This window comes from Rattus rattus, chromosome 4 (genome assembly GCF_011064425.1).
Source record: "Rattus rattus isolate New Zealand chromosome 4, Rrattus_CSIRO_v1, whole genome shotgun sequence".
NCBI classification, from domain to species: domain Eukaryota; kingdom Metazoa; phylum Chordata; class Mammalia; order Rodentia; family Muridae; genus Rattus; species Rattus rattus.
In genome coordinates, this window is record NC_046157.1 from 52,004,297 (window position 1) to 52,021,530 (window position 17,234).

At 48.2% G+C, this 17,234-nt stretch overlaps 1 protein-coding gene across 2 annotated transcripts in view; it reads left to right on the forward strand.

The window, feature by feature from the left end:
- Runx1 (RUNX family transcription factor 1) overlaps positions 1-12,343 on the forward strand; it is a 229,288-nt gene extending 216,945 nt beyond the window's left edge. For both annotated transcript variants that reach the window (XM_032900402.1, XM_032900403.1), the window contains 2 exons: positions 3,791-3,949; positions 11,107-12,343. In XM_032900402.1, coding sequence (XP_032756293.1) covers positions 3,791-3,949; positions 11,107-11,576 — 629 coding nt within the window. In that variant the 3' untranslated portion in view covers positions 11,577-12,343. The remainder of the gene's footprint in view (positions 1-3,790; positions 3,950-11,106) is intronic.
- Positions 12,344-17,234: the final 4,891 nt, after the last annotated feature.

Sequence of the window (17,234 nt, forward strand, 5' to 3'; positions counted from 1 at the left end):
CTGTGCTTGTCCTGTTGGGTTTAATGATTACAAAGCTATAGTTGAGAAAGGCATCCAGTCGTCCCCCCCCCAACCCCGTGTCTTTGTTATTTTCTTCCTTGTTGTTCAAGTTTCCCATGAAGTCTGCCTTAGGCTGCTCTTAAAGCTCTTTGGTTGGCAGTCTACCCTTAGATGGGATCCCATAAGAACCCAATGGAGTTCCTGGGTCACAAACATGTCTCTTTTGGACAGGACTATGGCTCTCCAGACTTTATTCTCATTGTCAGCCTATCTTCAGCTTCCTGCAACTTGTGACATCCCCATGATGTACTCCTATGAACTTCTGTTTCTAAGCAGATTGGTCTTCTATGCTGGCCTGCCTCCCAAGACTTGGGTGGAAGCCTGCTTTACTGCTAAAGTTCTGTGAGAGATCTGGAAAGATCGTAGATTTTCTGTTCTGCTTTTTTCCTTGTTCTGAAGGTAAGAACGGTAACTCTGCAGCTCTTTACATCTTGGTGCTAAAAACTGAAGAAGCAGGCCACTCTGACACAGATTATGTGATAGGCTCATGGCAGACTCTGATGACATTTTGACGTTGGTCCCTTTAAGGCATTCTTTTCCTGAGTGAAATGTGTTGTGGTCCTTTATACTCTCTCCCTACCTTCTCCCTTGTCTCTGACCTCCATTTCCAATGGAAGGGAGTGGGGTTCGGGAATGTGAAAGGAGCCCCTCTTATCTATGATTTGTAATGGCCTTGGTCGTGTAATCTCATCAAAGCCATTTGCCCTGAAAACAAAAACAGCCGGCATACGGAAGGCTAAACTTTTCCGGTGCTTTCAAAAACAGAAGCATGAATTGATTAAAACACTGAATTCCTGCTTTCTCTACATCACGAAATTCCACCTTCCTTACTCATAAATCATCTAATCCCCAGAGCCTACCACTTCTCAGGATACTCAGCTCCAAGCACCACAGTAGTGCCTGAGTCCCACCCCAGTGCGAGTCTGTGTCGCCTCACCAGTAGGCACCAGATAAGCCTCTTGGTGGGACCTGCTCAAGGCATTTCTTTTAGCAATGCAATCGCAGAACTCACTCAGATTAATTATGATGGTCACATATTGTGACGGGTCTTTTTTTTCCTGTAGCTCGTTCGTTCCTTGATAGTACTCTTGGTAGTCAGAAGACTGTGAATCTTGCCTGAAGCTAGTTTATGGTGGAGGCAAGGTTCAACCCCAAATCTGGTTGACTTTCCTACCCTGGGCAGAGCATAAGCAGGTCACAAGTGTCACTGCTGTCCTCGCCTCTGTCTTGGAGACAGCCATTTGCAAGCCCAAAGTAAGCATGTGATTTAGCAGGCAGGCTCCATTCAACCTTTACCCCATCCTGTGGCTGTAACTAACAAAGGAAAGATTATAAAACCATTCGCTAGTGGGTCCCGACCACCAGGGCCCCTGGTAAAGCAGAACTATTTGTGGAAACATGAATGAAGGAAAAAGTAAACAATCTCACCAGCCTATGAACAGACAAGTGTTTGAATGAGTGAGTGAGTGAGTGAGTGAGTGAGTGAGTGAGTGAGTGAGTGAGTGAATGAATGAAGCCACTCTCAGTGTGCTAACATGTGCATGAGGGAGGCACCTTTCCAACAATCACATAGTTAGAAACCTTTCCGTGATGAGCTGCGGCAGGGGCCATGTGGCTCAGTCAACACTGTCACTGGTCACCGCTCCTGTGCCTGGCACGTGGTGTATGTTTAACCAACTCTTGGACGGTTTTAGAGATCAGAGACAGAGAGAGAGAGGTATGGGGGTTTGATCCAGAGCACCTGGCCCTCTCACCAAACGAATGGGCCTGGACTCCTTTTTCTGCTAGGCAACCAACAACATGGTTGTTTTGATTCTGGCTTTCCCATGTTCGAGGCCCCACCTCCCCTCCCGTCCTAACGATGACGACAGAACCTCTCACACAAGTGCAGAGTGCGCTGAGCCGCTGTGCGTCTTTTACTTTGGTTTTTTTTTTTTTTTTTTTTTTTGTTTTTGTTTTTATTTGATCTTTTGACAAAGCTGAAAACAACCCAAATCACAAGGAGAGGCTCACCACCACCACCTACTGGTCCACCCTTGGCAAAGGACCCGAGTAGATTCCTTGTGATGGTGGAAATGAAGGTGGCTTCCGGTGTCCCACTCGACAGTGTGGTCGATGAGGCCAAATCTATAACCTGTGTTAAAAAGGAAAAAAAGGCACGGATGCTGAGCCTGAATCATAAAGGTCATTTTCCCGAAGCGAGGCTGTGAAATATTGTGCAACGTTCGCACGGCTTAATTACAAGTTTAGAAAGGCCCAGCCTGAGTTTTTCACTACAGTAAAACATGACAGAGCATGAACCCTGCCATCATGCTTTATGCTTAGTGTGGTTTCAGACACAGGGCTGGGGGTGCTAGGCTGTCTACACAACAAGGCACGGATTACAATACCGCAATTCACACCCCGGGGGCCTCTAGGACAATTACGGAGCCTCCTTTGTTTGCCTTTTAAGTGATTACACTATTCGAGTAGCGTATGTCCATTTGCTGAGTGTGTGTAGGGAAAGTGCGGGGCGCATCTGATTAGAAAATACCTGAGCATATGGGCTTCGGGGCCCCGCACACTCTCTGCAGCAAGATGCTTATAGCAAGCAGCATGGGATGCAGGACAGTGTGCTGTTCCTGTGCACCTCGGAAACAGTCGGCTGTAAAACTGCACTAGGCACCACCCCATCCAAGCACTCACTTGTCTGATGTGCCCCAGCTCCCTTTTCTGTACCAATTCTTCAAACAAACCCTCCACCGTTTGGAAGGAAGTCAGGAGGTTCGAAGTTTAAAACGTTTGTCCAGGAACAAGCAGGTTTGTGGCCCTGAACGTTTTCAGGTTTGTTGTTGTGTTTTATTTTCCCAGACACTAAAACCAAGGTGAGCGGGAGAAAGCAACCGGGCGTATTTTGGAGTCAAGTGGACAAAAGCCACTTGCCTGGAGTCTCTGCTCTGTCCTGGTTCCTTCTCGGTGACATCTATAAAATACATTCTCAAAGTTCTGCCCTTTTCAAAACCCTGCTGGATCCAAGGCACCAGGCTACCTGGTTTGGTTTGATGTGAGGCAGCCTCACTGGTGTGCCTGTGGCCTGGTCACTCGCCGTCTTTGTCTTTGCCTTTGCTGTCTGTCTGTCTGTCGTCTGTCTGTCTCTTTCTCTGTGTGTGTGAGATCCTTTTACTCTCATGATTGCTATTGTTTCTGTGGCATTTGGGGAACGGCATTTGGTGAAATAGAAAGCATTTACAAGCCTGTGGACATTTTTGTCAGGGTTTCCTCATACTCCACATCGCCTTACATCTTTTGTACTTCCTGAACACAGGTGACCATCTGAGCTGATAAAATGTTTCTGGTGATGGTAATTATAATTGTTGGCCAAGATGTCATGTTTAGTACCTCAAGTCATCCAGTCTACCAGAGTCCAACTCCAGTATAAACCATTCCCCACAGTATTAGTGTGAATATATTTGTGTGTGTGTGTGTGTGTGTGTGTATTTCATACGTGCACATGTATGAAAGGGTTACCAAATAAAAATCACTCTAAGTACACAAACTGTATTTCAGTGTCTTTAAGGGGGCTTTCATACAATAGAGGCGTCAGATACTTGGACTCTACTGGTCTCGTTAGATGCAAGCAAACAAGCTGTGTACATACATGTGTAATTATTTAAATAATGGTTAATAATTCTCATTATCAGAACCTCTTGTTTTAGAAACCCCTACCACCAACATCCTTGTCTCCCTGCAGATGCCAGGCAGATCCAGCCGTCCCCACCATGGTCCTATGACCAGTCTTACCAGTACCTGGGGTCCATCACCTCTTCTGTGCACCCAGCGACGCCCATTTCTCCCGGCCGAGCCAGCGGCATGACCAGCCTCTCGGCGGAACTTTCCAGTCGACTCTCAAGTAAGCCCTGTGACATCATACCTGCAGAGGGACTGGAGGGGAAGGTCTGGAAGGGCCACAGGAAACTCAGGAAAACACAGAAAGACACCGAAGAGGCAGGACATGGACCAGGAAAGGGTTCAAAGATCAAGTCTCCTGCCTCTGCGCTGGTCCAGTGCCTGAGCGCCAATCTTTCCTGACATGCTAAGAGGTGACAGATAAAGAGGCAGAAATGCCTCAGACAGTCTGTCTCTTGGGTATTTAGGGTTCACTCATATCTGGTGGGGAACATTGGTGGCTAAGGGCTACCATCTTGAAAAGTGAAAGCGGCCTAAGGATTTTCTACCTTTGGCCAAGAAATTAACATCCCAACTGAACGCTAGGCCGTGGCTGCTCTTTCCTGGAGTGGCGAGTTTTCACGGGGGGCCTGCGTCCAGCACAGTGGGGCACATATTGGAATAGGACACAAATACGCCCCAAGATAAACATTCCCAGCTAAGAGCTGTTCAGACCGAGGCTAGGAACCAGGTAGAAAGCTCAGGTGTCATGGTTAGCATAATTGTTGTTAATATGAGCTCATTAAATATTAGTCATTTAACCTAGGAGCCCTTTGGACTTGGCACTCCTCACCTTCGCTCCTGGGCAGGGAAATCAGAGTTACAGAGGGGAAAAAAATCCCTTTGTTGAGGGCAAAAGAAGAAACTTACTGTTTGGGGCTTTGAAATTGGAGCTGAAGCAAACTGTGAAACACTTCAGAGAGCTTCGTCCTTCTGAGGCCCCGGTGAATGCACTTGAACGCGTGCTGGGGGAGGGGCAGACTTTGCTTTTGGACTCGTGGAGGCAGAGTAGAACAGATGAGGGGGCAGGCAAAGGAGTTGGGGCTGCTGCCTTAAACATTGTGAAAGACTATGTTTCCAGACAGCCACGATTGCTTAAGTCTCCGCAGGTCAGCTGCTCCATCACGATCGCCCCCAGCTCACCCGGCTACGATAGCTTACCGTTCCCCAGCAACCGAACTGACATTTGGGCTGAATCACGATTTGTTATTGGGGGTTGGCCTATGGGACAAACAATAGTTAGATGCACTTTGACCTCTAGACACCAGTAGCGAATGCCCCTGTCTGTCCATCAGAAATGTCTCCAAGGCTGGGGACTGACTCAGTTGGTAAAGCCCTTGCCTAGTAAACACGAGGACACAGTATGGACTCCAGAGCCCAGGTATAAAGGCAGAGTGTGGTGGCACAAGCTGCTAGTTCCCTCATGGGGACATGGAGACGTGTGAGTAAGTTAGAAAGTTACAGGCCGAGGAGAGGACCGGCCTCAAAAGAACAAGTTGGGGTTGCTGAGGAGCAAAACCTCAGGTCAACCTCTGGCCTCCACACACACACGTGTGCCTGCACAGGAGGGTACTCCTCAGCGAACACTCAGGACCCTCCCACCCCCCGACACAAACACAAACACAAACACACCCACACAGACAGTGTTGCCGGACACTGTGATTTGTCTCAGCTGGGCACCGAGAGAGCCTCTAACTTCAACGAGCCCTTGGTACTGGACTGAAATGCCAAAGCCAGCTTCCCTGCTTTCACCTGACTTTGGGCCGTCAGTGCCAACATTTCCGTGGCAGCTGACAGTCTCCAGAATCGAGAGGGTGACATAGAAATGCTGGCACTCGTTCAGCTGGCTGTGTGTAAAAGCCTGTCCCCCCTCGGGGACACAGTGTGATCGCAGCAGCACCTGTCAACATTCAGATCCCTCCCAGTGACACTCCTGTCCACTCCATCTGAAATACTGTTCTCCTTGGAAATGTCCGCAGTGTGGGCTTGTCCCTTGAAATTTATTACACAAGTCCTTTAGCTTGGTCACCGTCCAAAACGGGCACCTAGGGCTGGCTTCTCTGGTGGAGTGGCCATCGCACACAGAGTGGCCTCTGACACTCTCCATTTACTCTCTGAGAATCGCACGCATGGGGACGATCTATTTGGTCCACTTCCCTTCCTCCTTTCAATGCCCCATACCATCTCCCTCAAAACGTCACGTCCTTTAAGGTTTTTTTTTTCTTTCTTTCTTTTTTTTTTTCCGGAGCTGGGGACCGAACTCAGGGCCTTGCGCATGCTAGGCAAGCGCTCTACCACTGAGCTAAATCCCCAACCCCTTTAAGGTTTTTTTTATTAATGCTTTTTATTAGTCGAGTGCAGGGAGTGACACCCACAGACACATGGGCGTAGGGACATTCACTATGACATGGGCAATCTATCAGCAGCCACTGTCACCCAAAGGAGAGTAAGTTACAGGTCCTAATCACAGCTATATGATCTGGATTTCAACAATACAAGCAAGAAGGAAAGGTATTTAGTGGCACAGGAATGAGGGGGGGAGGGAGAGGGAAGAGAAAGGGGAGGGGGAAGGAGGAGGGAAAGAAAGAGGGAGAGGGAGAGGGAGAGGGAGAGGGAAAAGGGAGGGAGGAGAGGAGGAGGAGGAGGAGGAGGAGGAGGAGGAGAGAGAGAGAGAGAGAGAGAGAGAGAGAGAGAGAGAGAGAGACCTCATCAGGACCCAAAAGCAACCCTCTGCTACCCAATAGGAAAGACCAGAGAATGACAAAGAAGCCACACAGATAGTGAGCTTCAACTTGGCAAAACTCTAGAAACCAAGGCCCCAGCACAGGCCTCAAAGACCTGTAAAGTGTTGTCATAAACCTGGCCCAGAGAGGGTGGGATCCTTGAAAGGAAGTGGCAGGGCAGCCAGGCCTACAGCTTGTTGAACTTGACCCCTCTGTGGCTGATGTGCCTTCTAATCTCACCGTAGGGCAGCTTCCCCCAGCCCCTCCTGCCTCCTCCCTCTGGGCTGCAGACAGGCTCTCTGTGCCTTGCAGACAGACTCCACACCTTGTCTGAGAGGAGCCGCCCTGTGAGGGGTTACCTTTCCTCCGAGTTTCTTTGCTTCCTTTCTTTCCCCCCTTCGTTCTCTTTTTGGTAATTAATGTTTAGCTGCCAACCTGGGCGACAGACAGTGTGCACTAATCTGAGTCACGCAGAAGATCCTTTTAAGGCGGCCATTATCTGCTCTGGTTGTTTAATCCTTCGGGGGCAGTGGGAGGGGCCTGAGATGGGACTGCTTTCATCCACGCGGGCTTTAGAGCCCAGACTAGCTCTGTCAAGGCAGAGTGCGCCACAGAGGGGGAGGCGCTTCCAGTGAAAATAGCTGAACCTTCTAATCCTCAGACTTCCTCCTTTTAAAATCTCCCCATGAATGGGGGAGGGGGCAGTCACCTTAGATACTGAATTGGGGGGATGGGGGAACTAGGTCAACCAAAAGGACAGAGGAGCCATACCTGGATGATGGATAAATTCTGTGTGACTGCTGATTTGTAAGAAAAGAGGTTAGAGCGGATTTAAAAATGAAAACCCGTGGAGCTGGAGAGATGGCTCAGTGGTTAAGGGCCTGTGCTACTCTGCCCAGGCCCCACATTAGCTGGCTCACAGGTGCCCATAACTCCAGCTCCAGGGCGTCTCCCCCCTTCTTCCAGTGTCTGCAAGCACACTGCACTCATGCATGCACACGCACGCACGCACACACGCACACGCACACACAAACACACACACACATGCACACACACACACACACGCACACACAAACATACACACACACACACACACACACACACACACACACACACACACACACACACACACACAAACACACACACACAAACACAAACACACACACACACATGCACACACACACGCACACGCACACACATAACTGAAAATAAAGTACAAAATGAAAGCAAGCATTTGAATAGAGCACTTGGATCTGAACATACCTAAAAGCCCCAGTCTTTTATTACAAAGTGTGCATAAAAAGAGAAAACAACCAAGACAGGGAGGGATGGAGATAGGAGGGGAGGAGGAAGAGAGAGAGGGAGGGAGAGAGAACTTGACCTCCCTCAGAAAGACGCCACACTCTCTGAGATCTTCCACATACTCTGCCCCCAGCAGCTGAGACTGTAACATTACTCCTGTGCTCATGCCCATGACAAATCACGGACTCACTCGGGATTCCAGTAACTTGGTACCATTACCACATTACCGTGTAGGAATTGGAACGGACTGGCAGAGCATGTTCAGACACGGCTGTGAGACGGGGTGACCTCTCGTTCATTCTTTTTTTTCCCAGTGGATTCACCTTTTTTGTCTCAGGACAAATGAAGCAAGAGGAATAATGGGCAGAGCCCTTTGTGTCCAGAGTATTGCATCAGAGGACAACAAGCTGGATTGTGTGTGCCTAACGCTCTCCCTCCTACCTCGGCTTCTCCCTAGACTGTATAAATCGAACTGGGGGCTGGGGGCGAGTAATGCTTCCTGTAGACTCTCAAACACGTCACGGCTCTCTGTCAGCAAAACAAGTGACACAGAGTTTGCTCGCAGAGGTCCCTGGTGAGGGCACAGAGATGAACCCTGAGGAATGAGGTGTGGTCTGGTCAGAGGAGAAGCTAGGGAACAGCCTAGCCAGGGCAGTACCAAAACCACTGTTGGTTTATAGCCTTTCCCTGCCCACATGTCTGACTCGCTTTGAAAAGATTAACAGGAGTGTTTGTTTGAAAGTCAGACTCCTGGTTTCCTCATTAGTAGAGGGATTTGCTGCAGACTTGGGCTGTTCCTATAAACTCTAATTACCTCTCTGATGAGGAGTCTATTTCTCTCACATTCAGCCCAAATGTACACAAGAGTTCCTTTTGTAAAACCGTGTTAGAGCAATAAAAGGTTATTGAGAGGGGGTGGGGAGGAGAGGGAGAAACAAGAACACAAACCCTAGCTCCCCTTGCTGGAATAATAGCCTTGGAGCAGAAGGAAGTTGATCACAGCCCATGCCTTCCAAAAGCAGATTAGTCCGCCGGGATAACTTTCCTTTCAAAGGAAGCTTTTCGTTCCCCTCAAGTTTCTCTCTAGCAGGCCCAACTCAAAAGGGTCCAGACCATAAGCCAGCTGAGCTTAGGCATTCTGGAACTCAATTTGAGAATTTAATAGTTCGAACCTTAAGTTCTTGCCTCTGCCCTGTGTTGTTGCGGCTGAGCGGGGCTGGTGAGAACAGTACAGTCCCAGCCTGCCCTCGCTCTGACAGACAGACACAAGCCACCGCCAACACCATCCTAACTCACTGTGGTGACTCTCCGCAGGGGGCGGATGTGCATCCCTTCCTGCCCACTCTCAGATTATTTGGCGATGTCTGGAGTACTTTTAGATGTCACAATGGGAGGGGGGCCACCACCAGCATCCTGTGGGTAAAGTCGGCAAGGACTAGTCAGTCTCCAACCACCCACTAGACATAATACGGCCCAAAGATGCCAGCAGTCAGTGCCACGTTTGGCAAACCCATCTGCAAGGGAACCCATGCTGGCCCTCCTGTCCCCTGGTCTGCCTCAAAGGCAGCCTGCACGCGTGCAAAGTGCAGAGGGACCTGGTGAACCACCGGAGGCGAGCCAAGGGCAGTCTGTAGAACTGTGAATTCAAAACGAATCTTGTGGTTTCCGGACAAAACGAGTTTTGATATCCACTCGTGTTAGAAACTAGTGAAGCGGCAGCTGGAGAGGTGACTCAGTGGTTAAGAGCATGCACTGCTCCCCGGGGGGGGGGACATTGGCACCCTCTCCTAGCCTCGGGGAGCACTGCACTCACACAGGCACACACCCACACAAGCATAAGCATGATCAAAACTAAAATCGCCTTTAGGAAGAAGACAGCGACACAGGTCTTAGATAAAGTTGAAACATGAAGTCAGATGTCTATTGTGACTGTAGATGGGAACGAGTCAGAAGGCAGGGACAGAGGCAAGTGATGTGCCAATCAATCACTGACATTCACACCCACCGTCCCCACCACAACACACGCTGCACCTAATAATAGGAGATTAGCCAACTTTCAAGTGTTCAGAGCCCACGAAAACAACAGTTTTCTATTATCCAATCTGAACACCGCGCGCAATGACATAATGTTGTTATTATATACTTCACATTTAATATTGTACTAATGACACGTCAGCGCACCCATTACCAGGTACCTTAGAGTTTCGCCACTGTATACTGTCATATTAATGCTGTTATGCCGGTGTACTGACTATATTACCAATATTCTAGTCCGTATTAATGTTTTCATATAGAGGGTGCGCTTTTTGTTTTCCCCAGTGAAGGGCCAAATGGAAACTGTTCAGCATTGGACACTCTTTTGTCCTGGTCACTTAATAGCAGTGGGATCTACTTAACACCCATGAAAGTGCACACAGGGCCACCTTGTGCTACAGATTGAGGCTATGTCTCAACAGGGCAGAAATACGAATTTCGTGTGTTTTTGTTTTTTACAGTTTTACCACCATTTGAAAAGGTAAAACTCATTCTTAATTCCTAGGACATACAAAACTTCTCCCCAGTCAGACTCAGCCGAGTTTGCCAGTCTGGGATCTAACATGCATGTGTACTGTAAGCTTACATTAGACGACAGTGTGTATGACAGGTACCTACATATGCTGTGGCACGTCAAGATATATTTCATACACTGCTGCACCACGTCCTGCCATCTCTCTGTCTCACACGGTTTGACATGTGTCATGTCGGACATGCTGGGGGAAGAAGCCCACTTCTTGCTGAGTAGTCCCTACCCCCCTCCCTGGCAGCAGCACTCTGTGTAGAATCCCGTCTTAAGTGACCATATCTTGGGTAGTTATCTGTCCTGTTGACTTCTAGGTGCCCATCTCAGGCTGGAGTATTCTCAGTGGTCCCCTCCTCCCTGGGCAGGCAGTCCAGTGTGTTGTGTTAGGTGGGAGCACTCTCCATGCTCCCTCCTCCGTGGTCAGGGCCAGTCTGGGCAATCTTGTATGTCCTGAGTAGGAGCAGTCCCTGTGGTTCCCTTCTCCAAGGTCACACTGGGCAATCTTGTGTGTCCTGGGTGGGAACAGTCTTAGTAGTCGCCCCCTCCATGGGCTGGGACACTCTTGGCAATCCAATGAATCGGGGCAGGGGCACTCTCTGGGGTCCCTCCTCCATGGGCAGGAGCACTCTCTGTGTTCCCCCACTCCCAACCCTTCCACAGGGCAGGAGCACTCTGGGCAGTCCTGTGTGTCCTGAGCAGCCAGTACCCTAGCCTCCCTGACCACATACTCACGCCATCTCTTCCACTCACTCACAGCAGCCCCGGACCTGACAGCCTTCGGCGACCCGCGCCAGTTCCCCACGCTGCCGTCCATCTCTGACCCGCGCATGCACTACCCAGGCGCCTTCACCTACTCGCCGCCTGTCACATCGGGCATCGGCATCGGCATGTCAGCCATGAGCTCGACCTCTCGCTACCACACCTACCTGCCGCCGCCCTACCCCGGCTCCTCGCAGGCGCAGGCCGGGCCCTTCCAGACCGGCTCGCCCTCCTACCACCTGTACTACGGCACCTCGGCAGGCTCCTACCAGTTCTCCATGGTGGGCGGCGAGCGATCGCCCCCGCGCATCCTGCCGCCCTGCACCAACGCGTCCACCGGAGCCGCGCTGCTCAACCCCAGCCTCCCCAGCCAGAGCGACGTGGTGGAAACCGAGGGCAGCCATAGCAACTCGCCCACCAACATGCCACCCGCGCGCCTGGAGGAGGCCGTCTGGCGGCCCTACTGAGCGCCTTCGGGGGACTGAGCCCGCCGTCCATGCACAGACCCCGCCAGGAGAGCCCTTGGAGGCCAACAGGAGGGAAACTGTGAATGCTTCTGATTTAGTAATGCTGTGAATAAAAGAAAGATTTTATACCCTTGACTTCACTTTTTAACCACGTTGTTTATTCCAAAGAGTGTGGAATGTTTTCGGTTCCGGGTGGGGAAGACACAGCCCATCCTGTTTGGCATCTATTTCTTTTCCGCACCTTATTGATTGCAAAAAAACAAAAAAAACAACAACAAAAAAAAAGAATGCCTGTTTGCATCTGGGTGGTCGTTATTTTTAAATATGTATAGATTTGAGCTTGCTTTTTTCCTTCCTTTGACCAACTCAAAGAAATAAAATTCCCTTCTCTGTAACGTTTATTTAACTTTTAGACTTTCATGTAGCTGGGGGATTTAATTTGTGTTTGGTTTTTGTTTTTGTGTTTTTTTTTTAAAGAGACAGCTACAGCTTTGGGTCATTTTTTTTAACTACTGTATTTCCACAAAGAAATCCCTAGATATTTATGTATCTCGATGTTTGAACATTTACATATGTGTTGATACTTTTTTAATTATTTAAATGTACTTATATTAAGAAAAATATCAAGTACTACATTTTTCTTTATAATAGCCAAAGTTAAATATTATTGCGTTGAAGATGGCTGGAAAAAAAAAGAGATGGGTTATGCGATCGCTTGGTTATCTAGAGATATTGTTTACATTAAACTCCCTTTGTTATTCAAACAAGTTGGTAGCTGATGCAGCAATGTTTTTAATTGGATTGTAGACACTGAGGGTCACTCCAAGGTCAGAAGGACAAATTTTTCTGCTCATACCTGGCTCCTTTCCTTCAAAAAGAAAGGCAAAACTCTGCCCTCAAAGGGTTCAGAGGGGTGCCAAGGATTACAGCTCTGAAGAGGATTTCATTTTGGCCTGGAGATATGCTTGCCCCAAGGCCTCCTCATTCAGGCACGCTTCACAGAGCTCAGCCAAGTAAACTGTTGGTCAGGGGTTTAGTGTTTATATAGACCCAAAACCACTGACTATAATCCTTTAATGGCCTTCTATAACTAGTACCTGCTCATTGATGAGACCCAAAACGCGAGGCTGCACCCCAAAGATCCAAACAGAAGAGGTAAGAACAGGCGCCTTTGAGGTCCAAAGGCTGAGTTTTAAGAGAGTGTACCCCAAAAGTCTGAAGGAGCCAGTTTCCCTCTACCGATCGTAGTGGGATCGGTCGTGGGAGATAGAGACCGTGTCAACCTGTGCAGGACGCTTTAGCGGACCTGTGCTGCTCCCTCACCAGCATCTTTCTCAACCAGGCTGAGCCCCTAACCTTTGGGGTTTGTGCACTTTCTCCGTGCGCCTGCGCGATAGGTTCCTGCCTCTGCAGTCTGCCGTTCAGAGGTGCATGGCGTCGCTGTAGTTGTAACGGTACTATTGTTACAGTGGAGGACTTGCTCAAAACTCAGTCGTTCTACAACGTCTACATAAGCGTAACTGCTAGTTCCGACATACATGTGCTCAAAATGATCTGGTTCGTTTCGGTTTTTTTGGGGTTTTTTTTTTTCCTTCTTTTCTTAATGTACCTCTTAAATTAGTTGAAATGATGTCAGGTCAACTCCGAAGAGCGTTTGAAAGCAGGACTTCAGAGCAGTGTTTGACTTTTTTATTATTATTTTTATTGTTATTTTATAAATTTAAGCATTCAGATTAGATCTTTGGCTGCAGGCAGCAAAAACAGCTGGACTTATTTAAAAAAAATACAACTCGTTCTTGAGTTACCTTTATCTATATCTCTATCTATCTATATATTGATCCTTTGTTTTACATAAGAGCAGCAGCACTTTGGTAACCTGTGATACCAGGTTGTTCTTGTCTGGAGAAGAGCTCTAGCCGAATTCGGAGGAACCCAGAATAGATTTTTCAGATCAGACATACTTCCTCCTCCATCCGTTTCACTCGGTTATTCCACAGAACATGCCTACAGCTCTGTTGTCAGAAAAAAAAATGAAATTTCAACTTCTCGAAAGGACCATTAGTTTGTTTCTCCAAAATTAGATGTTCCCCTTAGCACGGGCTGCAGTGTCTGGCCTGAGAAAACGCTAGGGAAAGACAAAGGGAGAAGATGTATAGTTTTCCGTATTCATTTTGATACCCGAAGATGCTCTAGCCCTAAGAGGGGAGACAGATAATCTCACCAATGGAGCCTTTGCCCTGGACACCATGCATCAAGAAGACTTGGCACTTTGTTATAGACAGCCTGGTGAGCCATTTGGTGTTTCCTAAACCTTTATCAACGTAGGCAGTATTTAGTCATCTCAGAGAAAAGCAATCAATCGGGAACTCTTCGTCTTGGAGACAGATTCCGCAGGGCACATATTTTTCTACCTGAGAAATTGTATTCATTGTCTTCAGGTGCATCAGGGGGGGTCTCCTCATTCTCTGTCTTCAGGGAGGAGCCATAGTCAATTCTGAGATGACGGAGCTGTTGGAATTACTGGTCCAGGGAAAGGGAAGATGGAACAAGCCATTTCTACTGCTTAGCCAAGCCCCTACGTATGATTTGGACACCTGCTTCATTTCTTCTGGGTTTCTTGCTTCCTGTGTCCCCCCAGTATCCCTTCTTACTTTTCTTTTCTGTCCTCCAAACTCCACACTCTCTTCCTGCATAGTCTATAGGTAGGTAACACACACACACACACACACACACACACATACACACACACACACACACACACACACCCTCTACCCCACACTAAGTGTCCAGAACACAGAAGGTCCAGTTCTTCTCCATTTATTAAAGAACAGGGTGAGTCAGCCATTCTCTTGCTCACGGGTTGTTTTCTTTCTTCCTTCCTTCCTTCCTTTCTTTCTCTCTCTCTTTCTTTCTTTCTTTCTTTCTTTCTTTCTTTCTTTCTTTCTTTCTTTCTTTTCTCCAACAGAACAGAGGCGTTGCCAGCCATTTTTGGGTCTGCTTTCTGTCCTGATACTGCAACAGAAACTCCGCGGATCCCAACCCGTGGCTGAGCGACCGTGCTGCTGCTCAAATGCCCTGTGCAGACAAACGCACGCTCGGACTGGAAGGAGTGTCTCTCCTTCGCCCTCTTTTCTTTCAAACAGCCTCAACTGAGGGCTGCAGATTTCTTTCTTGAAATAACCTTTCCCCCCCAGGACATTCCGTCTTAGGGGTTTTTGGTTTTGATGATTTTTTTGTTGTTGTTGTTGTTGTTTTTATTTTTGTTTGTAGGAAGAGGCGTGAGATGTCGAGGGTCTTTCACACATGAAAATAAATGGTTTGACAACAATCTCAGAATATTTTTTTTCATACCTGAACCAAGTACTGTTTTGTTTGCTCTACATTTATTTGGGGTTTTGGCGGTGGGGTGGTTAGTCATTTGGTGAGAATGCCTTCCCTCTTTCAGCTAGGTCAGCACGAACAAAGCTGACCCTTGGTCTTCTTGTTTTTCCTCAGAAGAGTTGTATCAGCAAACTCAATTGTATTTATGTATGTAAATAGATTTCAAGCTTCATTATAAAATATTGTTAATGCCTGCAATGACTTCTTTTTCACATTTCGTGTGTGTTTCTAAGGACTTTTTCTTACATTCGCTAAATATTGTAGAAGAAAACAAAATGCTTCTCTCCACTTGTTTATTTTAGATTAAAAAAAAAACCAAGCTCCTTCTTACTCACTTTTATAAACAGATAATAAACAGCATGGTTCCAATTATTTTAAGTTCACCTTATGTTCTAGGAGAAATGAATGTGCAAAAAAAAAAAAAATCAATCTCCAATGAACTGTTGGGCGTTTCTGTGACTCTGGACGTACAAAGATCAACAGCAAGAAAATAAGCTTCCAAATTGCAATAGCAGAAAACACATGTATTGGGGGGGAAACACCTCAGAAAATGCAGTTCTCCAGCCCCCAGCTACTGCCCACGCATGTGGCAAGTGTCAGATGTGGTCACGAGGAACCCTGCTATCGGTACTTGGGCCTCCTCCTTCCCGGTTCTAACACTCAGAACACCTCCTAAGGGCACTGCCAGGCTCAGGTCTTAAAGCACATAAGAGAGAACATCCTAGACCCCTTCTCAGTAGCCCAGGAGAGCAGTCACTGCACTGCAGCTGCCAGTGCAATCAGTAAGCCACCCCCCCCCTCCTGGGGAGTCATGCAGAACCAGTGCAGGGCAGTCCTAAGCCACTGAAGTCTCCCTCTCTTTGTACTCTGGTCTTTTCTGTAACTCCAATATTGAAACCCATGTGAATGGCAAATAAACAATTTGACAAGCACCTATGCCCTGTCAGATCGATTTCGTCTGTCCGTTCTGAGATGTGTGCCCAGAGCACTGTAACACACTATGTAAATTTTTCCATGAAGCACTTCAAGTTCGAGGCTGAGCCCTTCCTGAAGTACTTCTCGTAAGCCCTGGCTGCTGGGGAGGGGGTCAGGAACCCCATGGGCAGGGGTTTCTTTAGCTATGAGAAGTTTGGAAGTGTGTTATAATTTCTCTTTAAAACACAAGAAGGGCTAAAGAGATCTCAGTCAGCAAAGCCCTCCTCACAGGAGGACCTGAGCTGTGTTCCAAGAGCCTACGTAAAAAGCCCCTGTGATTCTGTGTGCTTGTAAGTCCAGCACAGGAGAGACGGTTTCCAGGGCTTGATGGCCAGCCAGCCCAGTATACTTGGCAAGTCACACACACACAACCACACACACACCACACACACACACACACACACACACACACACACACACATACACACACACGTACATACACAAATATGCACACACATACACACATATACACACACATGCATGCACATGCATACACACATATATACATACACACATACATACACATGCATACACACACAAATGCATATGTACACATATGCATACACATGCAAATGCATACACACACATACATACACACGGACACACACATCTATGAAAAAGGAAAAAAAGTGGAATTTGCAGACATGAAGTGGAAAATACACATGTCCAACCTGAAGCCAGTCACATCGCCTGCCTCCATTTATGTAAACAGAGAAATTTCTAAGACTAATTCTTTCCTCCCTGTGCAAACTGTTACTAGCATCTTAGTCTTGATTCTACGTGGCCCACGTCACCCTCCTGCCACACACCACTCTGGAAAGATTCTGGCCCATCTCCCACTGGTGGAACACGTGTGGCCTTAGTCTTCTGGGGGACTGCAGAGAGCACAGGGAATCAGAGCGAGGAGGGGTTTAGGTAGAAGTAGCCGGGGACACCACTGCCTGGGGCTCTGTCCGGTGCTGAGGAGTCCAGGTCAGAGAGAACATGGCTTCCAATGGACATGAAACCCGCCCAGGGCTTCTGTTTTTACCTTGTGTGCATGGTTGTCCGTCCTGCCCTTCCTTCAGCACCCCTTTGGAGGGAAGCCCTATGCACCGCCCTTCTCCTGTGGTCTGGAGAGCTTAGCACCCTTCCCTTCAGAAGACAGAGCTCAAGAGCACACCAGGAAAGCCTGAACCCGCCGCAGGCTCCCCTGCTCAGAGGGGACAGAGTGGCCACAGGCCCCTTGGGGGAAGGCTTCTCTCTGCTCCAGAGGGGACAGACATGTTCTCTCCCTGCTCTCGGGAGCACTGGGAACAGATC